The sequence below is a fragment of the Toxorhynchites rutilus genome, chromosome 1 (genome assembly GCF_029784135.1).
Source record: "Toxorhynchites rutilus septentrionalis strain SRP chromosome 1, ASM2978413v1, whole genome shotgun sequence".
Taxonomy (NCBI): Eukaryota; Metazoa; Arthropoda; class Insecta; order Diptera; family Culicidae; genus Toxorhynchites; species Toxorhynchites rutilus.
This window is the reverse complement of record NC_073744.1, coordinates 173,681,966-173,696,303: the sequence shown is the minus strand read 5'-3', so window position 1 is coordinate 173,696,303 and position 14,338 is coordinate 173,681,966. Positions and strand designations below refer to the sequence as shown.

The 14,338-nt window shown below is 39.6% G+C and overlaps 1 protein-coding gene across 7 annotated transcripts in view; it reads left to right on the top strand.

Moving 5' to 3' along the window:
• Positions 1–14,338, top strand: part of LOC129762457 (runt-related transcription factor 1) — a 167,873-nt gene that overhangs the window by 139,579 nt on the left and 13,956 nt on the right. For 6 of the 7 annotated variants that reach the window (XM_055760715.1, XM_055760714.1, XM_055760713.1 and 3 more), the window contains one exon: positions 10,488–10,883. The exons of the other annotated variant lie outside the window; for it this stretch is intronic. In XM_055760715.1, the coding sequence (XP_055616690.1) occupies positions 10,488–10,883 (396 nt within the window). The remainder of the gene's footprint in view (positions 1–10,487; positions 10,884–14,338) is intronic. 7 annotated transcript variants of the gene reach the window in all.

Here is a 14,338-nt window from a genome sequence, read left to right as displayed (position 1 = left end):
GGTGGCCAGTCATAATCGCCGTTTTTCGATATTAATCTTCCGGGGAACATTTCGCGCAATAATTTGGTCGTGGCAGCCGCTGTATGGCATGTAGCGCCGTCCTGTTGGAACCAGTAATTGTCCAATTCATTTTCACGAACAAATGGCAATAAAAAATCGGTTATCATTGTCCGATAACGCTCCCCATTCACGGTTACCGTTGCTCCATTTTCGTTTTCAAAGAAGTACGGGCCGATGACTTTATCGGCATAAATGCCACACCACACAGTAACTTTTTGGTCGTAAAGAGGTTGCGTTTCGATGAATTGAGGGTTTTCAGTAGCATAAAACCCACAATTTTGTTTATTCACTCCTCCATTCAAGTTGAAATGCGCCTCATCAGACATTATGATTTTTTGCCAAAAGCCACGTTCATTTTTGGCCATTTCGATGGTCCATTTCGCAAAATCAAGTCGACGTGGTAAGTCAGATGGGTTAAGTTGTTGAGCCATTTGAATTTTATACGGAAACATTTTCAAATCAACACGAATTATGCGTCGGAGAGTGGTTCGAGCGATGCCTAACTCTTGCGAACGATGGCGACCTGATGTCGATGGAGTCTCTGCAACACTGGCTCGAACGGCATCAATATTCTCGTCGAAACGTCTTGGTCGTTGTCTGGACAGATGACTGACATTACCAACACTACCAGACGATATAAATTTGGCATATAATCGACGTATAGTGTTGTCTCCAGGCGATGTTTTAACTTTATTTTTATTTTTCCACGCATTTTTCCACGTTTAGTTAACACAATTGAGAAGTTATTTTGAATGTACGGCTGAACAATTTCAGCGCGTTGTTTAGGTGTGTATTGTTCCATGGTTAAAATTGTACTGAAATGACGCTTCCAACGCGGTATGACATTTGTTAATCTGACATCTCTGTCAAAAGTTATCGGGTTGCCAGATGATTCCACTTTAAATGGCCCACCCTGTATTATAAGATGCTCACGAATGCCGCTAACTTCCGATGATTCCAATTGGCGGGGGAAAGAGGGAGTATTATTTGCGCTGAGTATTTCCGAGGATGCATCGATTCTTCCTTTAAGTGTTAATAATTCTTTTCCCTATTGAACGTGTAACCGGTGGGTTCCATCACATATGTGTCTTCGACACTTTTGAACACGTCCCCATCACAAAATAACAATCTACCGTCACAAAAACTACGCACAATGTGAATACTGCAGCGTGTTACCCCCCTGTACATCGATAGCAAATGGTTTCATCGGTTTGAGCTGTCAGAGCATTTGAAGTGTTCTACATACCGCTCAATGGGCAGGGTTCTCAGCCGGATAGCGAAGGTACAAACCCATTGTCGGAGTTGGGTTTTTTCCGCTTCTCTCCAACAATGAGCGTATACTCGGCTAAAGGCGATGGCCATTCTTTCTGCCTAGAACTACGAATGTATATTTATAGTAAAAACATTTTTTTTTGTAATGATAAGAACCTAAAAAAACAATTTTGTATACTTACCTGTGTCAAGAAATCTGTAAAGCGAGGAAAAAACTGCAACCAAAAAAAAAAAGTTACATAAAATACAATGTGCTGAGAAAGAGGTGATGGTGGTGAGGTTCTACTCGACTCTAACCTCAACTGTGCAGGTCCGCACAGTGGCCCTTTTTTATGTATTCTCTTAAATAGGCATCGACAACAACTTTGTAGGCAGAAACGGAAGAGAACCACCAACGCATTCTGGTGAGCCACAAGAGTTGCGTGCTACCGAACCAAAATTCTCTCAACCGATTACAAAAGACAAAAGACATAGAAGGGTCACTTCTAGACTATAACATTGAAAGGCAGTATCAAGCAAGGAGACAGAGGAACAACAGAAAACAGTAGAACAAGGACCACATCACATTGCTCAATAACATAAATGCGCAAGTATAAAAAGAAAACATTAACTGCGACGTCACCAAAACAATTAATAAAAGATATATGTATAGGAATTCATTGAAATCGTAGATAGATTATACAATTAGAATTATTACAGAACATTAATACGAGTGTAATACACATGCAATTAATATAAAAAGTTTTGTTTATATAAATTTACGTTTGTACACTAGGATTGGGCGATCTCGGATCGATTTTCAGAAGATCGATCTTTTCCATTCCGATTTTTTGAATCGATCTTTTTTACTGGAGGATTCGATCTTTTGGTAGATTTGTTTTTCAGTATACATCGATTTCAATCACACCAAAAACCATCTAACAATATTTTCAAACATAATGTCAATATTTGGATCGCATCTTCGTCGATTTACTTCCGTACAAATGCTGACAGAGACAGAACTAGCGGCAGTTACTGAGGGGATGTACTGTAACCAGTGGCTCATAGGATCATTGAACTAGATGTTGACATCAATTCCAGGCGAAATGTTGGCGCCAAAATCAAGAAGCTTTGACTTTTATGCGATTGGCCTTTGTGGTATCGTTGCCAGCTGTGTTCTGGGCAGATACTATTTGTTGAATTTCTATTGATGCTTTTTTAATTAATGGTCTCCTTAATGACTCCTTGACGGCACAAGATGAATGCCCTGGAATTTTTTTTCTGGACTTAAATTTTTTTTGTGGCCTGCATGCTGAGGAACAAAATGCTTTTGATGTTACATTATAAATATGAAATTTGTATTCCCTGTTTAAAGAAAAGACGACATTTATAGAATAAGCAGGTAAATTGGGAAAGTTTCGATTTTTCAAAGATCGATTCTTTGGTGCCGATTTAATCAGGAGATCGATCCTTACACCGTTTGGAAAATCGATCTTTTTATAAAGATCGTCCAATCCTATTGTACACATTTTGTTATTGTTGTTTGGTGTTTCCAGGCCTCGTCCGCCATCGTGAGCCTTTGTGAGACGTTGGAAAACACACGTGGAACGCGACAGGACACAACACTTATGGTTCTTACAAAATTAAAAAAGGTTGGTAAATATACCTTTTTAGTCGACCGGTTTCGGGCTCGATGATGCCCATCTACGGGACGATGTCCGACTGATTACAACACAAAGAAACAGCTTTGTACTGGTATAGTACACGTCAAGAAAGATGAAGTCACTGGATGTTTAGTTTGGTCAAATTGAATAAATTCGATGTAATCGGAGCTTCAAACTCATTCATAAGCGGCGGCTCAGCAGTATGAATGTACATGGATTCCCATGCAATTAGATGGGAGGCCTTCCTGATCCACTTTTTGAGTCTTGCGTTGTCCCAGTCAATTTCATGATTGAGCCCCGTATAGTGTGCTGCTACACTCGATTCGTTGGGTCGCTTATTTTCCACGGCGTTTCTATGCTCCCTCAAACGTACCTTTAGGCTACGACGGGTTTGGCACACCGCCGGGCAAGATTTACACGGAATTTTGTAAATATCGGACTTTTCGTCCGGCGGGATCCTATCCTTGAGAGAACACAGAAGGCACTCCTTGAATGGTATTTGTCACTTTCGGGTAGAATGGAAGGCTGATTCTCTAAATCTCCTCTTTTTGGATTTTCTTCCTTTCTGCTTCAAATTCACGGTTTTCCAGCGGAATGTTGAAAAGACGATGTGACATTGAATGAAGGGCAGCTTGTTTTTGTGCGCCGAAATGGTTAGAGTCGGATGTTATACACCGGTCCGTGGAGGTCGGCTTTCGGTAGGTGCAGTGACGTCAAACGAAACAAGTATTTCGCCTCGCCGCATTTCGAAGTTTGTCGAAGATCTATAGAATTTTTCACGCTTTTACCGTGGGTTAACGGGTACTTCTTCATTTCTTCCACCAACCATGCTGCCATTTTCTCTGTCGGAGTGCAAACGTGCTCCCGATTGACAGCTTAATGCTGCCGGTGAGTGCTGGGTGAACGACCTTGTGGCGAGAACGTCGTGCGGTTTGAGCTAGACAATCACGAGTAACAAACAGCAAGTTACAAACGAAGTGGTATGGTCTCTGGATTTTGTTCGAAAGTAACAAAGTATGTAAGAAGAAAGAAGAAAGAAGAAAGAAGAAAGAAGAAAGAAGAAAGAAGAAAGAAGAAAGAAGAAAGAAGAAAGAAGAAAGAAGAAAGAAGAAAGAAGAAAGAAGAAAGAAGAAAGAAGAAAGAAGAAAGAAGAAAGAAGAAAGAAGAAAGAAGAAAGAAGAAAGAAGAAAGAAGAAAGAAGAAAGAAGAAAGAAGAAAGAAGAAAGAAGAAAGAAGAAAGAAGAAAGAAGAAAGAAGAAAGAAGAAAGAAGAAAGAAGAAAGAAGAAAGAAGAAAGAAGAAAGAAGAAAGAAGAAAGAAGAAAGAAGAAAGAAGAAAGAAGAAAGAAGAAAGAAGAAAGAAGAAAGAAGAAAGAAGAAAGAAGAAAGAAGAAAGAAGAAAGAAGAAAGAAGAAAGAAGAAAGAAGAAAGAAGAAACTGGTGTGAATGTGCAGAGTCTTGTTGCAAGCAGAATTGTTGAACATTCTTTCATCCGAAGAAAGGATCTCGTCACTCGCATACCGCTTGTGTAGGATTACGTTAGGCTGCTCTTCCCACCTCTTGCTGCCTCCTGTTTGTCAGAGAGATCGTGAACTCGTTGCTTTCAGTAAGCCTTAAGCCCAACGGCTTTCTTTAAAATGCATTGCATGAACGAATGAAACAATCCTAGCTTTTTGGCCATCTTACATGGCCACGAACGAATGAACCTCCAATAAAAAATTGTAATGGGTTGTATCTAGGACAAGACCGCACATTTTCGACTTAGAACTACGCAACTATATTATGCAATCCACTTGTTTACCACTTCGAATATTATTGTAGAATGCATCGAAATTTTGACGTAGGACTACGTCTAACCGGAAGATATAGGGGGTGAAATGGAAATCTAGGCACTGAACAAGTAGGAAAAAATGCAAGATTTGGAACGCTTATAACTCGCGCATTTTTCAATAGATCGGAAAGGTTTTTGCATCAATTGATAGGAAATATATCTACGCATCTATCATAACGAATAACATTTCATTTTTCTTGAGATAAATAATTGAATAATTGTGAAATATCAAGCATTGTCAAAATGCACTATGTGCCCATTTTTGATTGGTCCATTTTGTGCTCCTCAAATCGTACCGACCAAAACGGGCAACCAGAGCAGCAGCGAAATAGAATGAAGCACGATTGGAAAGGAAAAAGAAAAAATTAACGAAACATTGGTCGCAGTCTCACACATGCGTAACTCTCGAGCCAGCCAGTCAGCTTAAAAATCCCCGCTCCGCTGCCGTAACGATCATTCTCATTCAAACCGTACACCACATCGTTTCGTATCACATCACATTAACAAACCAACACAAGCAGCCATGTCTGGACATGGTAAAGGAGGAAAAGTGAAGGGAAAGCGTGTTGATCTGGAGTTCCGCGCAAGGGTAGCTAGGCCGAGCGCGTTAGTACCAGTGCACCAGTCCACCTAGCCGGCGTTATATAGTTTCGGCCGCCGAAGTGATCGAGTTAGCTGGCAAAGCTGCTCGCGACGATAAGAAAACCCGCATTCGGAACAGAACACATTCGGTTCGGTGGACATCAAGACAACAACAGGCAGTTGCAGCGAGTGGCGAGTGGCAAACGCAATCGCAAAACGGCATCAGGTAGCAGAAGAAAAAAGTTTGTTTTTTATACAAACTGCTTTGGTGGCAAATCCAGAACAAGGCGGCATCGAGGGCGTTCGAAATGGTTTTTTTCAAAACCACGAGTACTAAGTTTTCTAAATTGGAACCATTCCATAAAACAAGGCGCTTTTCAGGGCCATTAAACCATCCAAAAAAGAGTTTAGGAAATACAGTTCAATGCTTTCTAAAACAATATCCAAAATAATAATAAAACACAAATTGATTTTTTTATAATTTGTTTACCAGGATATGATGAGTATGTAAATTTGGCAGTTGTTCTGAGCTTATTGATTTTCACCAATTCTAAAATTGCTTCTAGATTGAAATTACAGTAATTTACACTTATCTCGACATTTAGCTAATTGGACGGACCTGTAATGCGACATATTTAGTTGGACATTTTTGTTAACATAGAGTTCGGGGTCCAAATTATGACCCCACATTGAAAGTCGACACTGTACCACTGTCATCGCAAATGTTCAATTACAGGTGTGAAAGCTGTGGCGATTGGCAAATGCAATCGCTAAACATAAAGGTTTAGCCGAACAAGATGGGGATATCGAGTGATAACAAAACAATAAACTCTTTAGATTGAAGATAATTTTGTGATCCTGAAAAGGACCCTTTTTAGCCTGCATGTGAATCCAACGAGCGAACAAATCGTAATGAATGTATTTTTTTGCCATCGCTCTCTTTTAACGCTCATTCGTTCGTCTCGTTGGACTCGCCCCTCTGGCTGAGTCTGCCGATTTGTCTCTATCCTGTGAGTGTGTACCGCTAGAGTATAAAACACGCGGACCCCAAAAAAATATCTTATTTTCTTTCAAACCGTAAACCCGTGTGGTTGTACGGCATCGGCATCCTGGACGTAACAAAGGAGGACAAGTTAAGGGAAAGGTAAAGTCTCACTCGAACCGTGCAGGTCTCCAGTTCCCTGTTGGTCGCATTCACTGATTGCTCCGCAAGGGTAACTAGGCCGAACGGATTGGTGCCGGAGCACCAGTATACCTAACAGCAATTATAGAGTATATAGAGGCCGTCGGAGTGCTCGAGTTGGCTTGCAAAGCTGCTCACGACAATCAGAAAACCCGCATCAAAAACAAAGCAGCTTCGGTTCGGCGCTCATCAAGGCAACAATTAGTTTCAGTGAGTGGCAAAGTGTTTCTCCGGCACGTCGCATTAAATGTAATTTACTGAACAACATGTCACAAGCTGGATGGGAAGAAATTTTCCAACTGTGAAAGCTGTGGCGAGTGGCAAACGCAATAGCTAAACAGGAAGGTTTAACCGAACAAGATGGGAATATCGAGTGATAACAAAAACACAACACCAAAGGTTCTTTTCAGAACCATCAACATGTTCATAAAGAGTAAACAGTAAACTAATCCATTATTCAGGTAGATAGGTAGGTATTCACGTAGGAGAAGAAAATAAAACAATATATTTAAAATATATATTTAACAAAAGCTGTCCCCTTTGTATAGTCCTACGTCACTCCGGTTATGTCCCCGACATTACCCACCCGTCTTTTTGTAATAGATTATGTTCTTCGTTACAAATAAATTTGATGAACGTCCTTCTACGTTTGATATGATGCCAAAATATGTGAACGGAAGAATTTTCAAACGATCATTGTATTTTACATTTCCCTCTGAAAATATCGGGCCAAACTAAACTTGGCAGTTCGGGCGTTTAAATAACGCTTGACATTTTACGATTATTCGATTGTTCATCTCATGAAAAATAACATTTTATTAATTGTGATAGACGCGTACCAATATTTCCTATTGATGCAAACATCTTTCCGATCTGTTAAGAAATGTTCGAGTTATAATCATTCGAAATACGGGTAGGGTTAGCACACAAATCGGCAGAACAAATATATGGGAAAAAAGGAAGTGTTCCAGTTTTCCTGAATTTCAACCATTAAGATATTAGCAAATTGTAATGTGTAGCATATCAAACAAATCTTTGAAAATTCCCGATTCGATTGGTATGCAAATCATGAGAATTCGTTCACAGTGAAAATAGTTATTAACGTTAACTTTATTCCATAAAAACGTGATCTGTTTTCTGATTTGGTACCCTTCCTGAAAGACGTAGTTCTACGTCAAAATAACGCGTCATATTGACATTTGAATACACCCCCTTCAAGTTTCGCTTCGAATGTGCATCAAATTTACCCATTTTAAACAAGACAGTTTTGAAAATCTGAGACACTTACTCTGAATCATCGGAGGCGACCTCTCACGCTTGAGGTCACGAATTCGATTCCCACCTTCGATATTCTTCCGAAATGGAGGTAAAGTGCCGAACCAGCCAAAAGTGTTGAGAGTCACTCTAACAGAAAGAAAGAAAGATAGAGAAAAAAAAGTAGGAGGGTCTGAGCCTAGGGGCACGGACGGAAATTTGACGTAGGACTGTGATTGTTCAGAACAGTTGTTTTATTTTAATGTAATTCTTTTTATTGTACAGAAATCAATTAGTTCAACTCTTTTGAAACTCTAAATAGTATCCCTAGCTTTTGGCAGGAAGTTCAACTGTCTAACTGAAAATTATTAACGAATATCAGTGTGACATATAACAGGGTGAAAATTATAACAAAATTATATTGTCATTGATTACATTGAATTTGAAGTTTATGGGGAAGAAACAAAAATACATGTTGAAAATATTTACGATTTCGTGATATTTTGAGGTCAAATACACATGAAATCATGAAGTTGCTTTATTTTTAATGGATATCTATGGTATTGTGATTTCTTTCCATTGTCTTATTATTATTATTAGTTTTGTTCTAAGCCTTAGAATCTATAGCATCAGCAAGGCATTTTCGGTGAAATAATGTTCATTTACAGACTATCACAATCAAGTCGTATTGGTTCTACTGCTTAATCTATCACAGAAGAAATCGAATTATTAAGGATTATGAATATGAGTCATGAAGATTATTAATATTTCATATCGTTTCATTTTTTAATGCGAAGTAATGCCAATCTCAATAAGTCCTCAAATGATAATCGCTGCCATCCTTCTAGTATTGATATCATTTTTCGCTATACAATTGCCCATGTTGCCGCAGCCCGAAAGACACTCACTTAAGATGTATACAGAAGACATTCGCTAACTAGACTATCTTCAACTGAACTTATCTATAACACGTTATAACACGTCGGATCAACCAAAAGTTGCTTCCGGAAATATGTCATTCGAGTATATGTTTACATTTTTGAAATTCTGATATTCGTGGCATCGATCACCTTCATTCTTAGAGCCACATATCGTTTCAGTATGAGCCAAAAAGACGAATATTTGCCGTAAAAAAGCTTCTACTTATCAAGCACACCCGCCATGAGGTTTTTTTCCTCGGTTGTCAAGTTGCAGCAAACTCTTATAAATGACACCAAACGGTATTCTCTCCACCAGAGGGCGCGCGCGCGTGTGTGTGTGTATGTTTGGTCTTATGTGAAGCTGAGGTCTACATTTTTTTTTGTCGACGCATTTTTATATTTCTGCGGCGCTTCCAACCGAACTGCGTCAAACGCGTCGGGATAGAGGTCACGAGTGCTGGAACCCCCGTCACCCGGCTCCCCGACGGTGGTGATTCAATCCGTTCCCGTGCTTTCGCTGCCAAGCAAAAAGGGCAAGGATGGGGGGAGGCGGGCGCGAGCGTCTCCGGGGCTGGTGCTTTTGTGGCGCACCAATGAGACCAGGTTACTCCCCACTATGATGGCGTTCGAATGCTTGGGCAGGCGTTTGCCGCGCTCGGCTTGCGGATATGCGGAGAGACAGATGCTGATGATGATGATGGAGATATTTTCCGTGACCCGAGTGTTGGTGCCGTGTTCGTGCTTGCGAGGATATACACGAGAGTATAAGTGTGCTAGTTTTCGCCAAAGTTCGCTTGCTTGTAAGAAAAGGACGAAAGACGATTCCTTGGAGCTTTGGTGGAGAGTTGGGGACGAGGAGGTCCGGAACGGTCCGGATTCGCCCAGCAGTGGCAAACCCTTTATCGCACAAAGGTTTTCCTTAACATCACCACACACTTGGGTTTTTTATAGTGTGGAGACGGGTTTTTCTGGTTTGATTTCTACTCCTAGTAGCGATGGCTGCTCGGAAGCTTGCTCTCATCTGTTGGGCGAGTTTCAGCGAGACGAAGTCTTCTCTACTGCTCCGTTGTAGAAGAAGAGAACTGTGGGACTATATATCCACCATTCCACCATGCGATGAAGCTGAGTGCTTTCGGTATAATACATAAGCCGGCACTTTGTGTACGATTTTTTTTCTCGTTTTCCGACAGCACAAGAAGACCGATCCTCTCCTGGCAGATTGAGAGCTCGGTGTGCCAAAACAAAAGATGCTGCTATTAGTTAAAAATTCATTTCACTTTTTGTGTAGCCCCGAAGGAAAAAGGGTTCTGCGCGTTCCTGGAAACTTCCTTGTTGTTTGAGTTTTTTTTCCCAACAAGCCACCCGAATGCAGACAAGAAGAACGAACGCCATCAGCTTCTTCCACCGCTCGATGCATTACTGTAATGGAAAACGTAATTTAGGGATGCTGCATGCATAATGGAAGCGTCCAGAATATGGAAAATGGGTTTAAAGTTCTTTGTGTGTTCCTCTGGCATCCGAAGCTTCGTTCGCTGGAGAACGTGAAGAACTGTACATAAAATCTTTCAGGTTCCATTCTTGGAGGTTTCCAAATGATCACTAACAATGCACCCGCACAAACATTTGTGAATTTAATTGTTTTTCTCTTCTTCTATTTTTCTCCCTGCCCACCGGATTACCTGCGGTTCTGCGGATGGGTCCTGGATTTTTGCATGCTTTTTTTTTTGGTCCCACACTCGATCAGGCTTCCCACATCAATTAGGCGGCATGGCGGGCCATTTACATATGGCCAACGATTGGCGGCAGCTCAACGGTCGGACTGCGGCTGGATTTCCAAGTTCGCATTTTTTCCACCACCATGCGGCCACCAATCCGGCCCACTTTGCACCGCACATGCTGGCCGCCATCGATCGAATCGAGCAGCAGCAGCAGCACCAACAACACCACCACCGTCAGCACCCGGCGGCGGTCACTACGATGGGAATGCTTTCGGCCGTGGCCGCGGCGGCATCCACCTCGGCAAGTACCGTAGGCGTCGTCTTCAACGGAGCCGGCGGCGGAGGCGACCCAGGCAGCACCAATAACACCAACAATGGCGAAGGCTCCACAATAAACTCACCCAGGATTAGCGATTCTAATGGTGGGTATTTTGGTATGCGTTGTGTTTTTTTTTTCGTTGCTTTTGGTTCGGTTTTTCACCTACCTCAGCCGAGTTCATTTTTGGTGAACCAGCAACTAAAAATGGCTTCGTGGGAAGTGCTGCCTCCTTCCCAGAAAATGGGGCCAACACCAATGGGGACGAGTGCCGTTGGATTATAATTTTTGCCCCACTTTTACGGATGGTTGTAAACATTTTATGTGCCTCCGCATTTGGGGTATTCGGGCTTTCGGTAGGGGCTCTTGCTAGAGTAATGGGGTCAAAGTCGTACTTCGTGGGCGAAAAGTAGGTCATTGATTTTTCGTTGTTGATACACCCAAACTAGCGTTGGCAGAAAACATGTCATCTTTGGCAGAAATGATGCCATTTAGTGTGCTGGAAAGTCAAATTAGCATTAGCATTAGCATTAGCATTGAGCAAGTTGCACAATATCGTAGGTGGTACGAATTCAGAACTGTTCAGTTAAAAGCTTGCCTCCACCCGTTGCTGATGATTAGTAGTATCTCTTAAATGAAGGCAAGTTTTCTCCAACAGTCAAGAATTGTCCTGGCCACGTCCTTGCAACTGCTGAGGAAAGGGAAGGAATGTTATTCCGATATTTACTTAAGAGAGACGCAGAGAACTCTACGACCTCTCATAAATATCTCGGGAATTTAGGAAGTGTTAGTAGGGAAGGTAAGCCAAAGGATACACTCAGCCGGTGTTACTGGCACAAGTGATTATAACTATAACTAAAACTATAACTATAACTATAACTATAACTATAACTACAACTATAACTACAACTACAACTACAACTACAACTATAACTATAACTACAACTACAACTACAACTACAACTACAACTACAACTACAACTACAACTACAACTATAACTATAACTACAACTACAACTACAACTACAACTACAACTACAACTACAACTACAACTACAACTACAACTACAACTACAACTACAACTACAACTACAACTACAACTACAACTACAACTACAACTACAACTACAACTACAACTACAACTACAACTACAACTACAACTACAACTACAACTACAACTACAACTACAACTACAACTACAACTACAACTACAACTACAACTACAACTACAACTACAACTACAACTACAACTACAACTACAACTACAACTACAACTACAACTACAACTACAACTACAACTACAACTACAACTACAACTACAACTACAACTACAACTACAACTACAACTACAACTACAACTACAACTACAACTACAACTACAACTACAACTACAACTACAACTACAACTACAACTACAACTACAACTACAACTACAACTACAACTACAACTACAACTACAACTACAACTACAACTACAACTACAACTACAACTACAACTACAACTACAACTACAACTACAACTACAACTACAACTACAACTACAACTACAACTACAACTACAACTACAACTACAACTACAACTACAACTACAACTACAACTACAACTACAACTACAACTACAACTACAACTACAACTACAACTACAACTACAACTACAACTACAACTACAACTACAACTACAACTACAACTACAACTACAACTACAACTACAACTACAACTACAACTACAACTACAACTACAACTACAACTACAACTACAACTACAACTACAACTACAACTACAACTACAACTACAACTACAACTACAACTACAACTACAACTACAACTACAACTACAACTACAACTACAACTACAACTACAACTACAACTACAACTACAACTACAACTACAACTACAACTACAACTACAACTACAACTACAACTACAACTACAACTACAACTACAACTACAACTACAACTACAACTACAACTACAACTACAACTACAACTACAACTACAACTACAACTACAACTACAACTACAACTACAACTACAACTACAACTACAACTACAACTACAACTACAACTACAACTACAACTACAACTACAACTACAACTACAACTACAACTACAACTACAACTACAACTACAACTACAACTACAACTACAACTACAACTACAACTACAACTACAACTACAACTACAACTACAACTACAACTACAACTACAACTACAACTACAACTACAACTACAACTACAACTACAACTACAACTACAACTACAACTACAACTACAACTACAACTACAACTACAACTACAACTACAACTACAACTACAACTACAACTACAACTACAACTACAACTACAACTACAACTACAACTACAACTACAACTACAACTACAACTACAACTACAACTACAACTACAACTACAACTACAACTACAACTACAACTACAACTACAACTACAACTACAACTACAACTACAACTACAACTACAACTACAACTACAACTACAACTACAACTACAACTACAACTACAACTACAACTACAACTACAACTACAACTACAACTACAACTACAACTACAACTACAACTACAACTACAACTACAACTACAACTACAACTACAACTACAACTACAACTACAACTACAACTACAACTACAACTACAACTACAACTACAACTACAACTACAACTACAACTACAACTACAACTACAACTACAACTACAACTACAACTACAACTACAACTACAACTACAACTACAACTACAACTACAACTACAACTACAACTACAACTACAACTACAACTACAACTACAACTACAACTACAACTACAACTACAACTACAACTACAACTACAACTACAACTACAACTACAACTACAACTACAACTACAACTACAACTACAACTACAACTACAACTACAACTACAACTACAACTACAACTACAACTACAACTACAACTACAACTACAACTACAACTACAACTACAACTACAACTACAACTACAACTACAACTACAACTACAACTACAACTACAACTACAACTACAACTACAACTACAACTACAACTACAACTACAACTACAACTACAACTACAACTACAACTACAACTACAACTACAACTACAACTACAACTACAACTACAACTACAACTACAACTACAACTATAACTATAACTATAACTATAACTATAACTATAACTATAACTATGATCGTTGTTATACCTTCTAAATCCACTCCGGCCTTCCGTTCGCGGTCACATTACTAGCTGCATAAAAAGAAAATTAAATTGAGAATACGAATAGAATAATTGATTAGTTAAATTATATAGAACATTACAAATGCACTCTGGCTTCCAATTATTGTTGTGTAAAAAGAAATATTCTACAAACTACAATGTTATTACAAAATGTTAAACTAATAATCATTAGGAAACATAAATACAGATCCGGAACTTTAAGCCATTCATTGAAGGAATTGGTTAGTAAAATTAATATTGAAATTACCAATACTAAACAGTAGAATATTACAAATAAATTCCGTCCTTTCGAACATTGTCACATTAGAAGCTA